Source organism: Mus caroli, chromosome 8 (assembly GCF_900094665.2).
Source record: "Mus caroli chromosome 8, CAROLI_EIJ_v1.1, whole genome shotgun sequence".
Taxonomy (NCBI): Eukaryota; Metazoa; Chordata; class Mammalia; order Rodentia; family Muridae; genus Mus; species Mus caroli.
Genome location: NC_034577.1, coordinates 60627652 through 60652284, shown reverse-complemented (window position 1 = coordinate 60652284; position 24633 = coordinate 60627652). Strand labels below are relative to the sequence as shown.

At 44.2% G+C, this 24633-nt stretch overlaps 1 protein-coding gene across 1 annotated transcript in view; it reads left to right on the top strand.

The window, feature by feature from the left end:
* The window catches only part of Csgalnact1 (chondroitin sulfate N-acetylgalactosaminyltransferase 1), a 95462-nt gene extending 71321 nt beyond the window's left edge, over positions 1 to 24141 (top strand). Inside the window, exons 4-7 of the mRNA XM_029480734.1 lie at positions 7319 to 7497; positions 8322 to 8416; positions 18716 to 18797; positions 22208 to 24141. Coding sequence (XP_029336594.1) covers positions 7319 to 7497; positions 8322 to 8416; positions 18716 to 18797; positions 22208 to 22497 — 646 coding nt within the window. The 3' untranslated portion in view covers positions 22498 to 24141. The remainder of the gene's footprint in view (positions 1 to 7318; positions 7498 to 8321; positions 8417 to 18715; positions 18798 to 22207) is intronic.
* Positions 24142 to 24633: the final 492 nt, after the last annotated feature.

Genomic DNA, 24633 nt, shown 5'->3' with positions numbered 1-24633 from the left:
ACAAGCATGCATATACATTTATGATTTCTGGATGTACACACAGAGAGAGAGAGAGAGAGAGAGAGAGAGAGAGAGAGAGAGAGAGAGAGGAGAGAGAGAGAGAGACTGTTCTACCCTATATATATGAGGGAACAAGGAGGCTTGTAATTGTGGTGGTGGTCATGTGCTTGCCTTACCACAGTGTGTGATGGCATTTCAAGCCATCATCACATCTTTGCCATTTCATGAAGATTTCATCCAGATAACTGAGGGGAGAATTTGTGTGTATAGAGGAGTGAGAGGACCACATGTAAATTCTCTGCTAAAATCCCACAGTCAGATAATCACAAATGTCATTGTGAATGTGGACATACTGGATCTCTTGACCACTGATGGCAGAAATGGAAAATGGTGCAGCTACTGGATAAGAGTTCTAAATCATAAAAATGATTTAGAATGGAATTATCTTCTAACCTAGGAATTTCATTTCCTCTGTAAATCCCAAAATAATTGAAAATAAACATGTAAACAAATGTGCACAAATATTCAGTGGTATTATTATCAATTTGCAAGGTGGAATCAACTCAAATGTCCATTGTCTAACAAACAAAAAAACAAATACTAAAAAATAAAACCTGAAATATCCATACAATGAAATACTATTCAGCTATAATAGGCAGTAAAGTAGCATGCTATGATATGTGCAGGGAACCAAACCCAGGTCCTTTGCAAGAGCAGTAAGGGCTCTTAATGGCTGAGATGTTGTTCCAGTCTCTCAACCTCTGTCTTATATTCCTCTTGCAGCCCATACAGGGTGAACTACTTTCTCTTTTTTCAATGACATTGAATACCAAATCCATTGCTTACTCCAGACCAAAAAAAAAAAAAAAAGAGCCAGCACATGGTCGATTTTATGACAGACACGGTGCTGGGCCAGCTGGATCCAGGCTTTTTGAGGAATTATCCAGATGTCAGTGTCCATATGGGCAAAGTGTGGGCCAGGCAAGCATACCTCATGGCAGAGACAGAGAAAGGAGCCAGGAGTCATCGGTTCATGCTTTAGAGAGTAAGGAAAGACTAAAAGGGCTGAGTCTGTGCAATGAGCTCTGTATTACTTATTTCCCTGTAGTAAAACATCGTGACCAAAAGCAGCAGAAAGAAGAGTTTTATTTTACTTTATGGTTTTAGAGGGTTAGAGTACTTGATGGTAGGGGAGGAATGGCAGTGGAGAGTTGAAGCAGAGAGATGACTTTTCACACTCTTCAACCAGACCATGGAAACAAGAACAAATTGGAAGCAGGGAAAGGCTATGAACTCTCAAATCCTGTCCCCTAAGTGACAGACAGACTTCTCCCAGTGAGGCTGCATAACCTTACCATCTGCTGATGGCTAAGTGCTTAAACACATGAGCCCACGAGGAGAACAATTCTCATTCAAACCTCCACAAGTAGATGAAGGAAACCAGAAGTGAGGAATGAAGGAATGTGTTCCCCTGCACATCAGAGCCTTGCAGCTATGGTCCAGATTCTGTGTGTTGGCTCTCCCACACTTACAAATAGAACCATGGCTACTATATGTCTCATGGGCCAGGGTTCCTTGAGTGGGAAGGAAGCCGCACTTCCTTCTTCACCTCCTTCCCAACCCTGCCCAAGATCTCCGCACTGTGTTCTTGTGCCCGCTCTTCATTTTCCTGTGAAAACTGTATGGCAAGACCTCCTCCTGGATTTTGCTCTCTTGGTGTTTTTCTGTATATCAGCAAATTTGTTTAGGGTCTGCCAAAGCAGACTTTGATTTTCCCACTCAAAATAAAACAAAACGTGCATGCATACACTACAAAAAGAAAGAACATAAAAGATAAAGCAACCCCCTCTTTTGGCCTAAGAGGGTCCACCCTAATGAGCAGTGCTCCGCCCTGCTACTCGAGATTCAAAGGCTTCCGTCTTCTCTTCTGAATGAACAGAGCTACAAAGCTACAAGAAACTTTAGATTTAGTAGAAAGGAATACCTGAGTTCCCTATAGAAACTCACAAAAACCAACCTGTATAAGCTCAGAGTGTTGAGAATTTAAAATTTATTATTGAAAATGCTTACAGAAAAAAAAAAAACAGGGATGATTGTATGTTTAGTTTTCAATTATTCATTGCATGCAAATGTCTTCATTTGACAGTAGAGCCCATAAAACATTTTGATACTTAGGGTTACACGGGGTAAGGTTTTAAATTACACATTTTCTATAATCCTAGATTCTATTAAAATTTTAAGGTATTTTTTTAAATAAAGGGAAGTGTCACATTAAGACAATTTCTTTACACTTGTGAGAAAATTCCTGTATTAGAACCAACCATACGAGACAGCAAGGTCTTTTATCACTTTTAATCTTCTCATTTGGAGAAATAAATGCAAGGCAATTAGGGGAATTAAAAGCAGCAGAAGCAATGGCTTTCTCAGGTCATCATAACCTCTACAAAAATGACTGCATGAAACCGAGAGGTCCCCATGCAGTAGTAGACTTATATCAAAGAAAGGAACTGAGTGGGAAATTCAAGCATTTTCTCAATTATTAAGAAATACAAGATGTAATTAGGAATAAATCATGAATCCTTTTATGTGTCCATAATAGAAATTTACATACTAGGGAGATGGAGAGCCCTCATTTTACCACGCTTAGTGCCTGTTTCTTGCTCTGCCACAACTGTAGGCACGTCATCAAATATTGTGTTTCATTGTGAGAGTAAATTAAATATTTCAAAATAATTTGCATGCTATTTTCTCAGCTTGGTTTTCTCTTACTCATTTTCCTCCTGGTTAGAACTTCCTGGTTAGCATTTGAGGGTGCTGAACTCCCCTTGTAGGAAAAGCTCTTTCCAGACAGCAAGTTCTTCAGGAAGTAGCAGGAGAGCCTTAGTCATTTCTACTTACTCATCTCTTGCTGTGCAGAGTGGTTTTAGTCTCTCCTTTGTCCCTCTGTGTGCTACTTATGAGCCAGAACTGGATAGTTTCTGAAGGGGGGGGGGGCATTGTGGAGTTGCTTCTTTGAAAGGATCCTAACCTGCTAAAGCCTCTTGTTCATTGGAGTGCTTGATACAATAGGGTATCAAGATACAAGGATGACTGGGGCAGGACTCTATAGCAAGCCCAGAGAGGTCTTTCTAGTTTGCAGAGAGGTGCTTGAAAGGCATGAAAAGAGCTCTTTCACAGAAAAATATGAAGACAGTATCTACTGGGAAAGGATCACAAGAAGAAACGTGGTCCCAGTCATGTGCATACCTTTTTGATTTATCTGTCATGAGCATCTACTGCCTTGTCACCCGAGTTGAGCAGGTGTCCAGCAGACCTGAATGCCTGCATGTGGACTCAGTGATCTACATTCATGGCCATGGGGTTTCTCAGGTGTAGAAGTCACTGCACAATGAACTTTGAGGTCTTGCTATCCTGGCAGTCAAGGGGTACCCATAGGTAGATGACAGAGGCAGCACTGTCCTTTCTGGGCCATTGCTGATTTTAACCCCACCCTGCTTTATTTGTGTAAATGAGTTCCACTGATCAGGACCTGGTGAGCTATCAGGGCTTCAGAGGAGGCCAGAGGAAAGTTGTCTCTGGGTTGCCATGCTCAAGGTAGATGAACGGACCAAGAAGGACTGTAGAGGACAGAGTTCTGTGAGGCATGGGCACAGGCTGCTGGGCTTCATGTGTCATTGCCCCAGTACTACCCATTGTGTAAGCAATGCACATACAGAGAAGATGTCATGTCCTCCTGGGGCTGTCAGTGTATACTGGAGACTGGTTGTGATCCACATTGGGAATGGGTAGTGCCCTGGAAATCACAGGGAATACCTTATCTTGTAGAAAGCATTTGTGAAAAGGAAAAAGCAAATTGCTGCTGCATGAAGGTGGACAAAGCATTTCTCTGGACCTAGTTTCCAGAATAATTTTTCTATAGAAGCAACACATTCAGGCAGAGAGGTTAACATTCAAAGGCTTTTTCGAATCTCTCAAATAAATTAAGGTCATCTCAAGCACTAGTGCCATGGATGTCCCTCCAAGTTTTCCAAAGGCTGTCATGCAAGCCCCAGCCCCTCCCCTTGCTTCTGATGCTTTGGAGCAGATGAAGGTGTTTATTGGGGCAAGCAGCTTGAGCCAGGGTGTGAAGAGTTTTTGTACAGAACAAGGCAGATTTATTTGTGTGTTGGGCAGGCAGATGAGTCGGATTGCTGATTCCCTCTTAAACTCTGTAGCATCCAGTCGTTCTCTATCTCCTTGCTTTGGGTTTGCCATTGTATCTCTTATAGGTGGTTGTGTCTTTAACACAGTTAGCTCAGGCGTTCCTACCACTCACCTTGCATTCTTCTGCTCAATGTGACTTGACTTCAGAAAGTATCTGCACAGGTTGACTGCAAGCTATCCCAGGCTAAGGTATGACTGTCCCTGATCTTCCAATGTAACATTGAAGAATGTTACATTGTGTGCCTCTTGCCTTAGGAAAGGCTGCTTAGGACATGTTCATGCAGAAGAGAAGCATGTTTAAGCCAAGTGTGGGGCACATTCCTGTAACCCCACACCTTAGGTGGAAGGCAGATTCTCAGTTTGAGCCTAGCCTAGTCTACATAACATGATCCTATCTCATTAAACCTAATAAATAAATAAGCTTTTATATTTAAAAATCTTTCATGATAAAATTTAAAAACCCCCTTAGGAGAGTTACCTTTTAAATTATGAGTCAGATATGATCTGAAGGAGCTCTGTGTTTTGAAACGATAACTTTCCTACTCTGTAAAGGAGATAGCAAATACCCCTGTGGTTCAGGAGACATGATTTCAGAGGGTATAAAAACTGAAACAATTGAACAAGACAGACCCTGAATAAGGCCTCCAGGAGAACTGGCTGGAAAGTCCCCTAGATGAACAGGTGAAATCCAGACCTCTCCCTCAGGTAAAGTTTCCCTTGGCAGCTAAACAAACATGTCAGGAGGACATGGGCTCTGGCGACTTACAGCGGAGCTAAAGAAACCTCTAGGAGCTCGAGGCTTCCTTCCAGGTCCTCCCAGCACCTGTGTGTTTATGGAAACAGAGTTGGATTTTTTTTCTTAACTAGTGCCAGCTGTAATTCTGAAAAGGATTGGAACATAGTCCCTGTGCTAATCAAAGAAACAGGGCTGGAGCCACCCCCACCCCACCACCACCCTCTGAGCAAAGGATTGCAGATAAGACTCTAAAGGAGTAGTGGAAATCACAGGGCTGAAGTAAGTGAAGACTCAGTCGAGGGGGATGTCAGAGCTGAAGGGGCCGTGGAATTAGGTCAAGAGGTTTTGGAGAAAGGTGGCAGAGGCAAGAGACTTGATCCAAATAAGTTAGAAGCACAGTGAGAGCTAGACGCACTCGAACTTCTATTCATAAATCTGGGTTCGCACATATTCCTAGACATCCAGTGTGCACATGGTAGGGAGCAGGCACAGTTGCAGGCCCTGGATTCTGGATTTCTGGTTCAAAGAGCATGGTTTTCACATCGTTCACCTGGATCTTAGATTGTCTGTCCTGTTGGTCCTGTCTGCAGTAATACCGAGACTAGGCTGGGCCCATAGATTTCCAAGATAAAACACCAAAGCTTCCTTTGAGATCTGAAAGAAGACAGTCAGTCACAGAAGCGTAGTGAAACTGGTTGTTGTGATCAAATCCCCAGATCCTAGCACCACTTGGTGTGTGAAAAGCTTAGGACTTAACTACTTTGTGTTGCCCTTCACCCAAGAGAGTTGCAAGGAAGATAAACTATTAATAATGGAAATAACTTTCCATCTGTGTCTGCTGAATATGCCAAGATGGGGAGGAGCTGGGGAGTGGTGGGACTGGGCCAAGGTAGGAAGGGCAAGGAGTGAGGGAAAAACAAGCCATGATCAAAGATGGATGGAGTCTACAAGGAGACCTGCCAGATGCCAGCCCCCTTGGCATATGGGAGCTGGAAGAAGACTGAATACAGCCTTTCACTCCACCTGCTGGAAGGTTGTCCAGGTCCCTCTTGCACCAAATGAATTATGTTTTGCCCAGGCGTGTCTTCTTTCTGAAGATTCTGCTCTTTGGGGGGCAGTTCAGCACAGCAAAGACTCTTCTTGGCTCCAGCAGCCTGGGCTTGAGAATCCGTACCTGTGCCGACGATGGCAGGGGCTGATGCTCATATTGCCAGATCCTTTTGCCACCACTAAAATAGTCCCTCTAAAATGGAGACTGTTATTATTCTTTTTATGCAAATAAAGCAACCAAAGAACAGAGTGGGGAATGAGTTGGTCCTCCTCACAAAGCGAACCTGCAATGCTGCCAGGTCTGATGCATCAGTGCTTTCTATCTGCAGGGTGGTCCTCTTTCCTACCATGCGATGCTGCTGTATCTAAGCTAGGAAGGAAGGAAGGAAGGAAGGAAGGAAGGAAGGAAGGAAGGAAGGAAGGAAGGAAGGAAGAAAGGAAGGAAGGAAGGGGGAGGAAGGAAAAACGAAGGGAGAGAGAGAAGGAGGAAGAAAGGAAAAATGAAAGGGAGGAAGGGAGGGAGGGAGATAAATCTCAGTCTGTCTGGGGCAACACACATGAAGAACAGGTTCCTTGGCTCCTGGTAGCATGAATTCAGATAAGAAGACGCTGGGAAGCTGGATTCTACAGAGAGTGAGCTTTATGTACCAGGATTATTTGAGTGGCCCAGGATTCATGAAGATGTCTCTGGGTTTTGTTTCTCCTTTACCAATTGCAAATGCCATCACTACAAATGTCCATTTATGATAACGATAGCAGTCTCAGTATAGAAGAAGCAGCAGAAATAGAAGAAATAAATCCAAGTTGAAAGTTCGTTAGGGACAGGAGAGATAGATCAGTGGTTAAGAGAACATACTGTTCTTGTAGAGAACCCAAACTTGGTCCCCAGCACACATGCTGGGTGGCTTACAACGACTTGTAAGTCCAGCTCCAGGGAGCTAACACCTTCTTCTAGAATCCGTGAGCAACTGTACACACATGTACACATCATTAACTTTAAAAAACTAATTTCAGTAGAAACTGGGCATTGTAGCATATACCTGTATTGTCCTCTGAGGAAGGAAGATTAAAAAATCAAAGCCAGCCTGGACTGGACAGCAAGGCTCTGCCACAAAACAAAACATCTTTGCTAGGTGTTTCCTGTCCTTTGAACCCCGGTGGTGTCTATTCAGTCTGGCTACTCTGTCCTTGCTCGGTGGGCACACTCCCCTTGGGTAATAGAATGTTCCGAGTGGGCTGGCCCCGGCTGTGCACTTCTTCAGGGACTCTGTCTTCCTGGAAACTGTACTAGTGAGTCAATCCTTGACCTTCTGCTTCCCTACCTCCTAGAGCTGCCAATTTCAGAAACTTCACCTTCATCCAACTGAATGGAGAATTCTCCCGGGGAAAGGGACTGGATATTGGAGCCCGCTTCTGGAAGGGAAGTAACGTCCTGCTCTTTTTCTGTGATGTAGACATCTACTTCACCTCGGAGTTCCTCAACACTTGTAGGCTGAACACACAGCCAGGTTCGTGTTGCCTCGTTCTTACCACTTTCTGTCACTCGGCTCTCTCTTTCACTTAGCAACTGCTCTGTGTACAGTTCCCTCTGATGTTCTGCTCAGGACTGAGAGTCACTTCCCTCCAGTAACAAAGACAAGGAAGGTGATCTTGTTTAATTCATCCTTGGGTATTGCCCATTGGGCCTCTCAGGCACACTAATTCTGGAACTCTGTCTTGTGCCCTTTTCTGTTTACCACTGGCAAATCAGATGAGTGGGGCACACACAGGAGAGACAGTACGTCGGAGGACATGAGCCTGGAAAAGCCACTCACCTCTAAAGGGAGAAAGGTAGCTACAGGCTGGCACCGAGACACTGGCTGGAGGAAACCACAGATACAAAAATGCTATCTGTGGACTTAGGCACAGCTACAATTAGCTAAGAATCTTGCTGTGGTCATTCGCTATTAACATATGGCAGTTCTTCCAGATATATTGGTTAAGGGCAGCTACATTGAGCCCTCTGCTGCCCAGGGTCTTCCTGATCTCCTTTGCCAGCTAGGAATTAGTGTTTAAGGATGGAGACAGCATGGCATTCCACTCACATCCCGTTGGGGAATATAATTCCAACCATTGACTATAAACAATTTGAATATATTCTCATCCTGGGAAGACAGAAAGGCTCTAGAAATACACGTAATGGTCTAGCTGGTGGGTTACTTCTGAGATCTAGTCTAGAGCTGAATGACGAGACAAGTGAGAATGGATGTAAATGCCTGGGCTATTTCAGGCATCTGCGTGCATATGGACGAGAGCCACTCTCTTAAGCAGATGCTTGCCTTCTGGTTTGCAGGGAAGAAGGTATTTTATCCGGTCCTGTTCAGTCAGTATAACCCCGGCGTAATCTACGGCCATCACGATGCAGTCCCTCCGCTAGGACAGCAGCTGGTGAGTAATGACCCTGCAGATGCCTGTGTGGCGGCCTCTTTGTGGCTCATTACGGGGGGCACCTGACTGTGAGGCGCGGTGAGCGGGCATCTGCAGACTGATCCCCTTGGTGGCTTTTACGTTTGGCAGATTTTCCGGCCTTTGCTTCAGGTGTCGTGTTGATTCAACGCACTTGCAATATTTAAAGCAGAAAATAAAGAAAAGCAATGCCTTACAGGAGGGCAATTTCACACCTTCATAGTTTTCCTCTATCGTTTTAGGAACTACTATTACTGGATGCTAGAGCATGCTTTCTCTTTACCATTATAAAATCTAGCAAGAAAAGTGAGGCGGATGCTCCTGTTTCTTAGGTGAAATCAGATGATAAAAAGGGGTGGCTCGTGCCACGGTTACAGGGAGTCAGTGGAGAGCAAAGATCTGATCCTGTCTCCTGGCTCACTCCATCCTATCACCACTGCTACACATCCCGGTACTGGGTAGATGTTGGCATCACTGGTGTCCCCACAAAGGTAGCTTTCCAGAAAATAGGAGAGACTTCTCTGCCAAGATCCTGGCTGCACAGGCGATGGGTTGTGGAACCACAGAGCAGTAAGACCTGTTCAATCTCTGTTATCACCAACCGCTGAAGCAGAACAGAAAATGGGAAATGAGAGAAACCAGGAGAGAATCCTCATGTTTGTCCAAGGCTATTGTAATGGTGTCCCCTTATGCATGCGGGCTATGCTCCAAGACTACCACTGGGTATCTGGAATAATGAATAATACAAAGCCATAAGTAATACCAAGGCCTGTGTATTGTGTGGCTTTCTCTGTTCTTATACCCATAGTAACATTTAAATTATACATTAGCAGTGAGAGAATAACAGCAATGACTAATGATAATATAGAATAATTATAATAATATGCTAAGATAAGCATTACTTAAAACATAATTTCCTCATTTCTGGAATTATCCATTTAATATTTTCAGGCCTCAGCTGACAGTAGTAACTAAAACTGTGGAGACTGTACCTGGGAGTATACTGTATTGTTGGCTCCCTGGGCACAGAGCAGACCCTTCTGTCACCCCTCTCAGGGTGATCTTTCCAGCAGGGAGATTATTTGTGACACTGTTGTGTCCTGTTAGCAAGCATGAAAACGCCATGCTTTTCCCACTGAATACCCTTGTACAGCTGGGACATAGACATGCCAACATGATGGAACTAACTCTCCTCGAGGCCCATGGAAGGAGGGCACATGGGTTGAAAACACATGGTCTGCAAAGTTCATTTGCATAGTTGACTCTGCGATAAGTTTGCAAAAGTAACAAAACCCCATTCCTTCCAGGCCTGTCCCCTGCCCTTCACCCTCCCCAGGTGATGCGATTCTCACAGCTAATGCGATTCTTTACAGAACCCTGCACCTTTGCGTGTTTTCTAGAGGGAGGAGGGTCATATCTAATACATGTCCTAGCATGATTCTGTTGGGCTCGTGCTAGAAAGTGCATAAACAGTCTCCTCTTCCTCCATCAAATATTAGCACTACAAATGTAGTGGGGTGAGGGCTACATCTCTCTCTAGGCTTTGAAGAGGAAAAGAACTCAGTGTCACAGCCTAAGAGCCAGTTTTCTACTTATGAGCAATAAGTCTCCTGAGGACAAAGGCTTCTGGATTCCCATCCCAGGAGTCATAAGCTTCTCTTGGGACTCTAAGAAAAAATGGAATAAAGTATTTGTTTTCTTTCAACCAATAAGAATAAAAGTCCCTTTGGTTTCAATTAAGGCTCTGTTTTACATTTGACATTGGCAGTGATTAATTCTCCTAGTTCAGACTCAGAAAGGCCTTATTTGCTTGCAAGGAATTTTTTTCATTTCATAATCTAAAGGTTTTGTCCTTTCTAGTCCATCCTGCTGAGAGCAGGTGGGATAGAAGGCAGAAAGACAGACAGTGTAGAAGCAGAATTGTCAGACCCACCGAACAGGCAGTCCAGGCAGAAATAACTCAGATCCCCACGGCCACAGCTAGCAGCCCCGAGTCAACCTACATTTTGACATTTATTTCTGAAGGCATCATTGACTTCTCCCCCAGTTCATAAAGCTGCTGATTTGGAGGTCAGTGTTTAAAATTATCTAGTTCGGTGAAATGCAATTTGAAGACTTCCCATTCCCCAGAGAAATGTGTGATTATGTCCTTCATTAAACAAGTCATTTTCTAAAATTTTATTTGTACTTATGTGTGTAAGTGCAGAAGGGTAAAAGATCTCTTGAAGCTGGAGTTATATCTGATGCAGGTCCTTGGAACAAAACCCAGGTCCTCTGGAGGAGCAGCAAAACCTCTTCACTGGTGAGCCATCTCTACAGTCCCAAGACAAACTGTATCACTTGCTGCCTATAAAGGTCTGGTCCATACCCTGATGCAGGAGTCAGAAGAACTGTTATTGTTTCATATACTCAGACCTGATTGATGAGACATCTCTCAACCATCCTTTATAGAGGTAGAACGACTGATCCACGGCTGCATAGGCAGAGGCTAGGGAGATGGCTCAGAGAGGATCAAGTGCTTGCTGTGAAAGATGAGGACCTGTATTCAGGTCCCCACCCCACCCCGGACAGGTGAGAGCCACATGCCTGAAACCCTGACACTGGGGATCTGATGGGGACAGGAAGATCCCAGTAGATGTGAGTCAGTCACTAGCTAGACAGACTATCTCAAACTGCTGGCTCTAGGTTCATTGGAGAATGTGTGTCAAAAAAAAATCTGGTCAAGAGTGATAGAAGAAGATACCCAAAGTTAACTTCTGACCTCTACACAAGCATGGATGAACACCCACAGGCAACTGTACAAGCACAGATAGACACCAGCATATACACACACACACACACAGGCACACACACACATCTGTCCCCAAAACTAAGATGGAAAGGTCTTTGAGTGACAGAGCTCAGCCCCCACCATTATATCCTTCCTCTTGAGCAGGGGACTAGACCTGCTGAGCATCCCCTAGAGATCTGATACATAAAAGAAATGGCCTAGCGAGAATTCTAGGGGCAAGCATCAAACTACAGAAATTAGTATACCGGAGACAGAATGTGTAGGTAGCAAGACACCATAAAATAAAAAGTAACGGCTGGAGGTGGATAAATTAGGAGAGATTTCCTCCTGAGGCTGCATTTTGACTCAGTCTAGAAAGAGACTGTGGATATTCGCAAATCCTTGATAGCCTCCCCTGGAACACATCAGTACCTCAGATGAGACAGGCAATGAAGGTTCAGAATGGGGCTGTAATAAAAGTTACTTACCTATGCAAACAAGAGAGAACCTTTCCCAACAGCCCGCAAACAAAACCTCCTGCTCAATGTCCCAGTTAAGAGTTTTCACCGTTATCAGCCCTGTCATTTTCTGTTTTGCCTGCAGATGAAAGCAAGGATTTTTGTGTGTGTACAGATGACTTTCTTTTTAAACTTCTGCATCCGAGTCATTAGTAATAAGTGACACTGTGGGATTTCATACTAATATTTAATGTTTTGAATTTTAAGCCATGAGATGAAACTTGCTGGTGCTTTAATGCAGAAACATCGTGTCAGGAAGGGACGACTGTCATTTAAATGAGTGTTCACTTTAAACATTCCACCTTGCTGGCTCTGCCTGTCAGCTCTGGCTTAGGTCCCCACAGAAGCCTCCTACTTCTTCTATCTTTAGATTCCGACCCTCCCCACACTCCGGTCTTTCCTTACCCTTTCCTTGCCAGAGGCTGGCTTTGAATAAACAAATTAACTCCACTTCTCTTTTAAAAAAGCATTTATGGCATAAAGCCAGTGGCATGCTAGCAAATGTTTGGCAACCCACTCTTGGAAAGAAGGGGGGGAAAATGCCCTGGTGATGGTATTTGCCAATTTTCATGGTGTGTAAATAATCCCACTGTGGCTTTTTTTTTCCCGGCTAACCAATGTGTTACCACAGGGCATACAGCTGTGAAGAGATGTGTACAAATCTGGTGAGCCAGCATGGGCTGGCTCAAGCACAGGACTGCAGACTCTGATTTCTTGTTGGGACTAATTGTCCTCCATCAACCCCACCACCTGGCAGATGGCACCAACTCCAGAATACCCATGCTAGCCTGCTGTTGTGTAGCACACCTGCTCGTGGTCTCTGAATGCTGTCCTTGTTCCCCCAGGTCACCACCTTCCCGGTTGTAGACTCTGTGCCTGCTGTGCAGTAGCCCCTCCCACTTAAGCCTCTTTCTTTGTGACTCCCTTGATTATGGGGTGTGTTGCTTCTTTGTCCTCCTCATCCCCCCTGTGATTACACCTGCACCTCTTTACCTCCCAAAATAGTTTGTGTGTGAACCCAGAGGTGGGTATCAAGTGTCTTCACTGATTATTGTCCCACCTAATTTTAATTATTTGCAGTTCATACATGTATTAATGTTTTAAGTCATATTTTTCCTCCTATCATCCTCTCTTATGTGGTTCCTATTCTTTATTAGGCCCTGCTTCTTCCTCCCACCTTATGCTTCTCTCTGTCTGTCTGTCTGTCTCTGTCTCTCTCTGTGTCTGTTTCTCTCCCTCTGTCTCTCCCTTCCTCCTTCTTTCCTTTCTCCCTCCCTCTCTCCCTCCTTCCCTTTTCTTTTTCTCCTCCTCCTCCTCCTCCTCCTCCTCCTCCTCCTCCTTCAATATCTCTCGCTGAATATTTAGCTCACTGATCTAACTAGCCAGGGCAGACAGTAAGCAGTAGGTTTAGGTACACATATCACTATACCTAGCTTTATATGTGAGTTCCAGGGGTCCGAACTCAGGACTTTGTATTTGTGGAGCAGTCACTTTATCAAGAAGCCAGTTCTCAGCTCCTTAGTTAGTTGAGATTTTTTTTGAGGGGTGGGGGTAAATTATTGACCATATTAAGCACTGACCTATGCTTCAGTTTTTAGCATGCCCACTGAGCATGGTATATGCAGTGTACCCTTGCAGACTGGTTTTGTTTACTCAGAAAGCCTACACTTACTAAATAGCAAAAGTAATGTTACCAGATGCCATCTGAGAATCTCTCACTGTGACCATGTAATCTCCCATAATTCTCAACATGGGCAAGTGACATCAGCATCTCAATTCACACATCCGCGAGTCTGGGCTCAGAGGGTATAAATCCACCGTGTCTCGGACTCCTGCAGCTGCTGCATGGGAGAGGGAGAGATCTAGGTGCTACACCGTGAGGCTAAGCTTGACTGAGAATGATGCGCTGAAGGAAATGTATTCTTTGGCTTCAGTGTGCTTCTAGGAGGACCATGAGTCTAGATCCCAGACAGGAGAAACCTGGAGAATCCATGTCCAGCCTGAAACCTTTAGAAAATAAAACCATCCTTTATCCAGAAACCAATGAGACGTGTGAAAATAAGGCTCTGTGAAGATCTGGGAAGAAATGAGATTTGAGTCTACTATTAAATAAATTCTGGAGACTCTATGGCTCCAGAATACATTATTTCTTTAAAAAAATTACTTAAGACTATTCAAGGGAATCCCAGCCCCTAGCTCTGCTATGACAGATTGAATGAACTCAAGGAAATCATTCTGCCTGAGTTTGAAGACGTCTCAAGAAGAGGACACACAGCCTTTGCTTCCAGAACCCTCTGCAGTGCGCTCACTGGCCCTTCAGTTTCCAGATAATAAAGAGTACACAATGCATGGTGCTACCTAGAAATTGCTGCAATTCAAGGACTTACATATTCATGTGTAGGACCTGAAATATCAGTAAAACATCTCAGAGCAAACCCAAAATTCAAACCCTTGTTCCAAAATGTTCAGAATTTAAAGATGGCTACAACAAGCCCAGCACCCTGTGTAAGTTTCTGGGCCATGTGCCTGTAAGCACACCCAGCTCCCAGCAATTTCTAGGATGTAGGAGGCTGGTCAGATCTAGCGTTGGTTCTTGAAACATACTCTTTGATTTAGATAGAATACTCTGTCTGAAGTCTTTTTTTAACCTACTTGATTTCAAGATTCAGATTGTTTCATAGGCTTCTGTCCAACCTAACACCATTAAATCAGACAGGCAACTGCCTGTGCTCCAGGCTACCTGTGCAGGTGTAGGGCAGCCGTGTTCCCACAGCTCTAGAGAGAGTTGCTGATTAGTGTTTTGTGCTTTGATCATAATAAAAAATAATTACCCCTGTCACATGACTTGCCCACAAAGCTGTGATTCTAGAAACTTGATGGGGAAGACCCGACCTGAAATACATCCCTTTTATGGTATAATTGGGCCCACAGTCTTTTGTGAACTTCTGTGGGGTAGGAAGCTGCTGGAGAACGAGTGGACAGGAGGCTAGCTGTCCAAAGGACATCCTTAAAGCGACAGTGGCTCCTGTAGATTGACCAATGAAATTCAGAGCAAGAGAAAAAGGTGGAAAACTTGTAAGTCATTCCAGTAGTAGGAACATTGGAGTATATATTTTAACATTTGGGCAGATAGGTAGAATTCTTTATGCCTGAGTCAATGTGTTTTAAGTCAGACTTTATGCCTTAGGTCTCAAGAAGGTGAGGACACTTTTGACTATTGGTCTAGATCTGTCCAGTCCTAACAATTGTCACCAGTGGACCACCTATGCTTTTGATGAGATACTTGCTATCAAGTGTCTCTCACTTGAAGCCATTTGTATTTCCACTTGAAGCCAGGAGTCATGGTTACCTTAAAAGTGCTCCTTCTCCTTTCACTGAAGAAGTATTTATTAATTGCACAGCTGTGTGGCCAGTAGTGTTCTAGGTGCTGGAGACATAGGGGACTAAGTTCCTTACTGCTATTCTCCAAGGGTGGTAGGTGAAGACAACAAACTGAGAAACAAATATATCCATGAGCTCATTTCACATTTCAGAGAACTGCTCATATTACAGAGATGTTAAGCCAGGGTCACAGTATAGAGGGAAAATGGGTACTAGCAATTGTATTGGCATTGGCCCAGAGAGTCAGGGTGACTGCTCTGAGCAATGGTGAGCAAGGGACTGGTGACCAAGCAGAGCCTGTAGGGATACCTTGGATGCCTGTGAGTCTGGGGAGTTTGGGGAGTTTGGGAAGTCAAGAAACAGGACTGTGTAGAACAGCAATTCTCAACTTGTAGGTTGTCAACCTTTTAGAGTTGAAAAACATTTTCACAGGGTCACCTAAAGCCATCAGAAAACACAGATATTTACATTCACAAATAGTAAAATTGCAGTTGTGAAGTAGCAATAAAAATAATCTTATGATTGGGAGTCAATACAACATGAAGAACTGTATTAAAGGGTTGAAGAATTAGGAAGGTTGAGAACCACTGATGTAGAGGGTTGAAGAGGATGAAAGGAGGAGGAGGAAGAGGGAGAGGAGGAGGAGGAGGAGGAAGCAGGCAGGCCTGGGTAGTGGAATGGAAGCCCTCTGTGCCTTTTGTAGAGTCTTCAGCAGTAATATGATGCCATCCCATCAGAAGGGAACTCTAGAGTTTTTTCTGCCAGGCTGCTCCCCAAGGGTAACATTCCAGTAACTTGGTCCAGTCAGTGACTTGGTCCAGCTGTGGTGGTAGACCTTCTAATAAGTGAAATCCATCTTGCTCTGAAATTACACGCTGTGGCACAACCATGTCCATTTCCACAAAAGCCTATATTTCAGCGGCTTCTTCCCAGTGTGACTTTCTGTGGCTTACCAGCTTTAAAACCAACTAAGTAACTGTTTCTATAATGCAGCCCCTGGGGCATAAATAGGTATGTTCCTATCACACCACTGCAGATGGTTATCACCCTTCCAGCTATGTCCTTCAGCACAACCTTGATCCAGCCCAACATTTTATGGCAGCTGCTTCTTGGGAGGGTCTTACGCTTCCTCCTCAGTTCTGCCTGGTGGTTCTTCCAGCATGGAGCAGTCTCGTAAATCCTATGTAGAGCCCAGCCAAATATTTGAAGCTTGGATACTGGTGCTTCTCTTCCACATCATGTCTGTGAGATATTTAGAAATTTGGACCATAGATGTTGAGCTGTTGACTGCAATAGAACATTTTACCTAATAGAGAAGGAACAAAATCCATTTAAAAATCTACTCAGTCTCCATCTTGAATCTCCAGATTTTCCTGCCTTATGCAGTCTTCCCAAACTTTTAATTCTGCTGCCACATCTGTTGTTTTGTTTGGTGACCTGATGAGTTTCACCAGGGTTGCCTGCAGGGGCACGGGTGGGGCATTATTTGCAGCACTGTCTGTACCTTACCAGTGCCTACACCACCGGACACTACTGGTAGAGATCTCTTTTTCTCACCTCAGCAACTATTAACTGCACACAAATCCTTGGACAGTGGTAGGTGGAACTTCCTGAGTCCTCCCAACTTCAGGACAGAATGTTACAGAGCATCATCATGGTCAAATTCTTGCATTCATAGCCTGACATAGACTGTGCACTATTGAACTCTTGATAAAAGAATGTTTATGATTCATTACCTCTTTTGCAAGACATTTATTGGATATAATTTAGGCTGTGGGAAGGTTCTAGAACATGGAGTAATACATGACCTGGAAAACTCTTTAACTATGATTTATAATTCTCAGTTCTTCATCAGATAGGAAAGAGAATGGTGCCTTGAAATGAAGAGGCCTGTCTGAGAATAAAAAAAAAAAAAGTGGCCAGTACCCTGGGGTCATGAAAGTGGGAGAGCTGGTCCTTCCCCTCATGAGCTACACCACTCAGAAGATCAGGTCCAGCACCTTGACTGGGCAGCACAGAGTTGGCTCTGGTGGCTTGGGTGCTGGTAACATGGCTCCAAGGGCATGAAAGTAGGAGAGTTGACCCTGCCCTCTGTGGGCTGCAGCATTGGGTGAGCTATCCAGACCAGTGCTAGAGAGCTTACACAGGTAGTGTAGGTACACGAGTGCTGGTGGGACGACCAGCTCAGCTACCACGAAGGCCCAGACCCAGGGCTTTGACTTGGTCCACACCAAAATCTACCTCATGTGCTTGTGCATGTGGAAGGCTAAGTCCTACAGATGCAAAGCTGCAGGGTCTCCATGGCACAGGGCAACAACAGGAGAACCAAGAGAAATCCAGGTGAGGGTGCAGTATTGATGGTTGGCCTCAAACCAGTTTAATGACTCCTTACAATGTGCATTTACAAGGAAAACTGTGAACTCAAGGGTATACTGTGGGACGCACTACCATTTCCACGACAAGATGTTTTCTATGCTCTGTTTTGTCTAGTTTTGTTTTTTATTTTCTTTTGTGTGCAGGGGTGGGCATTGCTATGGCAGAGGACAGAGGGCAGATACAAAGGGTCTGGGAGATGAGTGGAACTTGGGTACATGATGTGAAACTCAAGAATCAATGAAAAGTTATGAAAAAAAAAAGTGGCCAGTGGTGGAGCTGGAACAAGACTGCTCCTCCTCTCATGAACTGTTACAAATGAACAATACCCAGAGCCTTGTATCAGTACTACAGACCCTCCTAAGGCCTCTCTTTCCCTTGTCTAAGGAGGTGATTTCCTGACTTCTCAGCACCTATAGGAACTACAAGGATAATGGGGGAAAAGTTCCTATAAGGATTTCAACTCTATTCTCAGAATTACTTTTGACAAATGTGTGTGTGCCTGCATCTGTGCATGTGGATGTGGGTCTGGGTATGTGTAAGTGTGTGTGTGTACGTGTGTGTATGTGTGTGCACATGGCAACCTCTATTATTGTTTATATTTTGTAGCTTCAGCAAATTTGCTGGAATTTTTCTCCAAAGGAAGAAACCTAGCAGAGCTGTGTTGCTCTGTTTTTTTGCAGTCACTGTGGGCTGGCACTTCCAGCATGAGCTTTCTGGAGTAGCTTCATCTGTTAGCCCTACCCTTTCCTCTGCCAGCCAGTGGTAGTGAGGGCCAGGGGGCCAGGAACAACTGGAGTCTCTCTTGGGTATTTCTTCTCTTTCTCTGGTGTTGGCCTGTGAATTCCAAGCTGTTCCTGGGGCCTCTTCTCAACTTCCTGAGCCCTTTGCTGGCTCTGTGCCCAGGCCTGTGTGACAAGCCTGACCTCACTTCTCCCTGGCACTGGGACCAGGCCAGACGTGGGTGGTTTTCCATGGCTCCACTGAAAAAACTTGCTCTCTGAGGTTGTTTTTTATTGTGTGAGAGAGTGCATGTTGTCATGCCTACACCCTAGAAACAACCTAGCCAGAGGTGCCCAAAAACACAAGGCTCCACTTTGGATTTAGTTAGCTTATTGTAATTTCATTTGGCATGCGCATGCTCACATGCGGGAACACATTCACACTCCCATCTTGCCTGGTTTTTAGCTCTGCTCATCTAAATGTGTGAAAACCACTTTTATATACTCTTCCTTGCAGGTCATAAAGAAGGAAACAGGATTTTGGAGGGACTTTGGATTTGGGATGACATGTCAGTACCGGTCAGACTTCATCAACATAGGTAAGATAAAACTTCGTGTCTACTGCCACCTGGAGGCCACTGTCCCACAGACCAGGTTCTCCTGGTAAAGGTATTGCCATTTCCACAAACAGTGCAACTCCCCAGGTCACAGGAGGCAACACTTGGGACCCTGTCATATGCACCGACCCCTCTCAGATGTACCCAGTACCACGCAAGGTTTTACAATGACAACATTCAAGCAAGTTCGGTGTGGTGCCTCTTCCTCTGTGGGTTCTTGCTGTGGAACCCACTACAATGGACATTGTGAGCCCCCAGCAAAGTGATGAGGAAAAGGAAGGCAATTAGAGAAAACACATACAAAGAGGATCAGTGTTTTTTACTCTGATGATCCTTATTTAAAGTCCCATTTGCCACTTTAAGCTCTGAGTATACAATGGCTGTCAACATGAACACCCATGTGAGAACATGTCCACACATACAGACACACAGATATTCATAAATACAGAGATGTAGATGTGTGTATACAAATGTTCTCAATGACACACATACACAGACACAGAGAGAAACATATAAACACACTTATTCACATAGATACATGCACACACTTATATATGCAGACACGCATGCATATAAACATATACATGTATATACACATATCATATACATGTATAAACACATACACATAAAAATGTACACAGGCACACACATAGAAGCTTACAAGAACCCATTTTCAAATACATATGAGCCTGCCTACAGGAATCCAAACCTCAGAAAGGAAAGGCCCATGGGTTTCAGCAGAACAGACCAAAGTGCTTAGAGGAAAAGGGGACTCCTGGGACTTCACAGCAAATGGAAGGGGAGAGTGGGCTGGATTACACATGGCTAGAGCAAGAAGGAATAAGTCCAAAACCTTGACTTGGGCTCTGAGGGTCCAGGGAAGCACTTGTGTATGGGAAGTAATGGGACACTCCTCTGCAGGCCTCTCGGGTACCGCATCCTTCTCTCTCCAGTATGCCTCCCCCAAGCCTGCTCTGAAGCTTCCCCTCTGGCAGTCAAGCAGCAGGAGTCAGGCCTGGGTTTGTTTTGTTCTGTGGAGTACAGAGACCTTGGGACTCCATAGAAATAACCATATTAAGATGAAAATAAATATGAAACAACTTATCCCCTAGGAGGCAGCAGAACAGCATGGTGCCAGTCTAGCGAGGCAGCTGCCTGGTAGAGACAGCAGGTGTCCTTTAACATCCCTCTGGGAACTAGTCCTAAGTGGAAATATGCATGTCAGATTCCCTGAAATAATACTCATTTAAAAAAATAATAATTTCTATTTCAAAAAGCTATTGTTCCCTTGCCCTGTACAGAGGAAGATGGTTTAATGGGGTGATGATGCCTATGTTTATTAAATTTGGATTAGTATTACATTGGGTTCTATGAAGATAGATGTCACTATACCTGCAAGGAGAGGATCACAGTGACCTGGGGAGGCCTCCGGGGGCTGCTGCCATGACCTCAGAGCTTCAGAGTCCCCTATTCTTTGCAATCATGTCCTTATTCGCATGTGTCTTCCTTATGACCCCGGATTTAATGCGAGAAGCTGAAGACAATAATAAATTTAGGTCAGCAAGGCAAACCCTAACTAGATTCTAGCTTGTTTTGTTATGACTCTACTTCATTTAAGGTTTTAAATACCCCAAAGTTCAGTCAGGCATTCTCACTGTAAACTCAATCTTCTAATCCCTGCAGAGGCCATAGAAATGCAAATTCAAGGCCAGCCTGGGCTCTACTCAAGACCTTGACTCTGAAAAAAAAAAAACAAAACAACATCCTAAAACTTGACAACTTAACCAGCAACCATTCTAGGAAATGTCATCCAAATGCAGGTGCCAGACATGGGATCTCTCCCGCGTGTGCCTGCCGCAGTCACTCAGAGACACAGCTTGGGGTGGCTTGGTCGGGATTTCTGGTTCTGAATTTTTCTGGTTTGAGTTGGCCCTGATCAGAGCACTGTAGCTGGGGTATGCAGGCAGGGATAAAGCGGCTACATAAAATGTCTGGGACAGGGTGCTGGGTATGGTCTTGGCATGGCTATTTCTCATAAGAGCTGACTGGGTAAAACACGCAGGTAAATGCAGAACAAATGAGGGAAGGGCTGGCTCTTCTTTGGCTCTACCTGGGGCCTGATAGGCTTTCTGTTAAGGGAAAAAAACAGCTTCTGGCATGGGGACAAACACCTGCAATCCAAGCACTTGGGAGATGAAGGCAGCCTTGGCTACACAGTGAATTTGTAGCCAGTCTAAGCCACATGAGACCCTGGCTAAGCAGAAAGGAAAGCAAATCGAAGGGCATGTTCCTTCCCCACAGTGAGACACCACCCGCAACAGGGGAAGGAGGCCAATGTCCAATGAGATAAGAGTTTTCTCGGAAGAAAGCCCCAGAACTGATAGTGAAGCACACCCATTTAAAATGAGCCAGCAGCCTATGGGAGGGGTACACATGAATGTTCGGGACTGTTGTAACCTAGGAAAGGGAGAGTTCTTTTATGCGAGTGTTTTTTTTTTCCTATTGCAAACCCCCATTTTAACTCATTTACCCCACAAGCCCTAAGGTTTATTCTGCTTGCAGTGGCAGAAGGAAGCCATACCCAGAGAGAAATACAGGATTTAAATTGCAAGGTGTCGTGTTCAAAAAGAAGGGTGCCTTGAAGTTCTTAATCCTGGGCCAGGGCTATTCATTAGTACTACTGATGGCTTTTGCAAGCAGTCCAGTTCTTAGAATCCTGCCCAATGTTTTGTTACATGAAGAAGTTTGCATGATCTGCCACGAAGATCATTCCTATTGGCCACATCCATCCAAATTCTCTAGCCCAGATGGGCATGGGTAATTTGGATGGCTGGAGCTTCAAATAGCACCTCGAATAAATACCTCTTTATTGTGTATATGGGGATCAGGAGGAAGCCAGGAGGCAAAATCAAATATTCCTCAGGTGTCATCCACATTTCTTTGATTGGATATTTTCTGTATTTACATTTCAAATGTTATCCCCTTTCCCTGCCCCCCCCCAAAAAAAAACCCTCTCCCCTCGCCTCTCTCCCCTGCTTCTATGAGGGTGTTTGCCCACCCACCCATCCACATTTTAATTTTAGGACAGAGTCTCCCAATGGTCTGGAACTTGTCAAGCAGGTTAGGATGGGTGGCCAGCAAGCCCTGGTCATCTACGTATCCTTACCTTCCTGGTGCTGGAATTCAAAGTACATGCTAGCCTTTCAGTGATCCACTCTTGACTTTAAAAAGAAAATTTAATGTGTGTCAGAACTCAGTTTCTCACGCTTACACCACAAAACATTTCACCAATTGAACTATCTTCCCAGCCACTCCCACAATGTCTCTTGATGAAAAGTTCCTAGCAGTCGAGTGCACGCCACACAATTCAATAGCATGTTCTGTCCCCACAGGTGGATTTGACCTGGACATCAAAGGCTGGGGCGGTGAAGATGTGCACCTGTACCGGAAATATCTCCATAGCAACCTCATAGTGGTCCGCACACCTGTACGGGGACTTTTCCACCTGTGGCATGAAAAGCACTGTATGGATGAACTGACCCCTGAGCAGTACAAGATGTGCATGCAATCAAAGGCTATGAATGAAGCATCCCATGGGCAGCTGGGGATGCTTGTCTTCCGGCATGAAATAGAGGCTCACCTTCGCAAACAGAAGCAGAAAGCCAGCAGTAAAAAGACATGATCCCCTAGGCACAGATTAGCAGAGACATTTAAATTTTTTGCCTTTGGCAGTTGCTGAAGAAGTAGATGCGACAAAGAGCAACAAAGTATCTAACTGGTGAGCGAGAGATGAAAAAAGAGTCTCATCCCAGGATTCTGTTGGCTCCGTGTATGGTGACGCTGGCTGTGTTTACAGCAAATGATCTCTCTGGTTCCTGCTCACTGAAATATTCACAACCTCAGACCAGTTTTGTAGAACGTTTACTAGAATGAGATGCAAACACACTGAATTGGTTACATCAGAGGGCTTTGGTACTACCAGGACTATCAAAGTCTCAGACCAAGCAGAGGATCTATGTGAGAAATGGAGATCTCTGACATTAGCGTCCTCCAGGAGACAGTGAGCAAAATCAAAGGGCCCTGGAAACACACTATGTAAACTGTAATTTCCCCAGTATTAACCAAAAAACATAAAACAAAACCAACAACAACAACAAAGCCCCTCTCTTTCCCATTATTGTTTAGTCATCTTTATTCTAAAAATGCACTTTTGTTTTTGCTTCTGAGTGTTATGCTTATTTAGTTACCCATTTGCAAGCCTTAGTAGGAGCATGTTGTAGTATATACACTTCTATTGGTTTTTTTTTAAAAAGATTTTATTTTAGTTTTTGTTGGTTTTGTTGATTTGTTTACTTGAGACAGTCTTGACACAGAGCCCGAGATAAACTTGAAATTATGATCCTCCTGCCTCTGAAGCCTGAGTGCTGAGATTACAGGTGGGTACCACCACAGCTGACAAGAAGATACATGCAGAGGTGTGGGAGGAAAACCTCCAGTTGCAAGCACGTGGAGCTCTGATCTAAGGACTGGCCAATCTCAGACCACGCTAAGGCTATGTGTGGGGCTGGGGAGAGAACGGTATTAAGAAACTATCTAAGACTGTCCAAAGAGGAACAATCAAACACTGGAGAAAGAACAAGACACTTTCCTCTTCACTAAAAGGACACTAAGAAGCCCTTGGTGTATTTACTAGAGAACATAATTTCTCCTCTGGAGAAGTGGGGACCACTTTCTTACCTGTTTGAATAAACCAAAGTTATGAACCAAACAATCACTTTTCAAAACAGGGTGCTCTTCTTGGTCTCTGGTTTGCATAAGAAGAAAATGCAGGAAATATAGATCTAAATATATATTTTGAAAGACCAATCCATTACTCCAGCGAGACAGAAGATTTTGCACATTTCCATTCACTCCTGGCTATGTGGAAGCAACTTATTTTTAAAATAAGCAATGTTACTGATTGCTGGTATGTCTCTGAAGCATTTTCTTACAACTCCAAATTCTTTTTTAAAAAAATAAATAAATCTGATTAACATTGAGTGGTTTCTACATCCATATGCAAATTATTTATTTCTTAGCCAGCACCGGCTGCATGAGCTGATCACCTCTCCTGTCTCTGTGCCTTCTGTTTGCCCACAGTGAACTCATTGTTGAAATGCTTCAAGAACACTCACGCTGTGTGTTATAAAAAAAAAAAAAAAAAAAAAAAAAGAGCATTGTATTGATTTGTACTGGTAGTTTATAAAATTTAATTAAAACACAAGACATGAATGGAAGGTGGCATTGCACAGCTAATAAAATCTGTGAATTTGATTTCTTTCCGTAATAGGATTGTGTGTCTTGAGTTTGGGGAAATTATTTTGTGCATAGATGCATAGATCAGGGCTTTCCAGTACTGGCACTGTTGACATTTGGAGCTTGATCACTTAGTGGGGGGAAGGGAATGTACCATGCAAAATTCCTACCGTTCCTCTACAAGCCGACTGTCAGGGGCATCTCCCACTCGGCTTTGGACAACCAGAATGTCTCCAGTCATTGTCAAATACTTTAGTACAGGAACAGGAGCATGACCCCTGCCTGAGAACCTCTAGGACAGAATGAAAAATTTGGCATTTCACTTATGCTAATTTTACTTAGATGACATTGAAAAGAAAAAAGATTTTCGAAACCCCTTTACAGGATGCCTTGGCAATCACATACTCTGGTGATTTTAGAGACTTCAGGATCTGTGGCTGTTGTTTCCCAACAGTGGTCCTGATGGACTTGTGACTGAATCGTGCTGATCTTGTCACGGAGTCAGGGGGATTGCTGCTGTCTC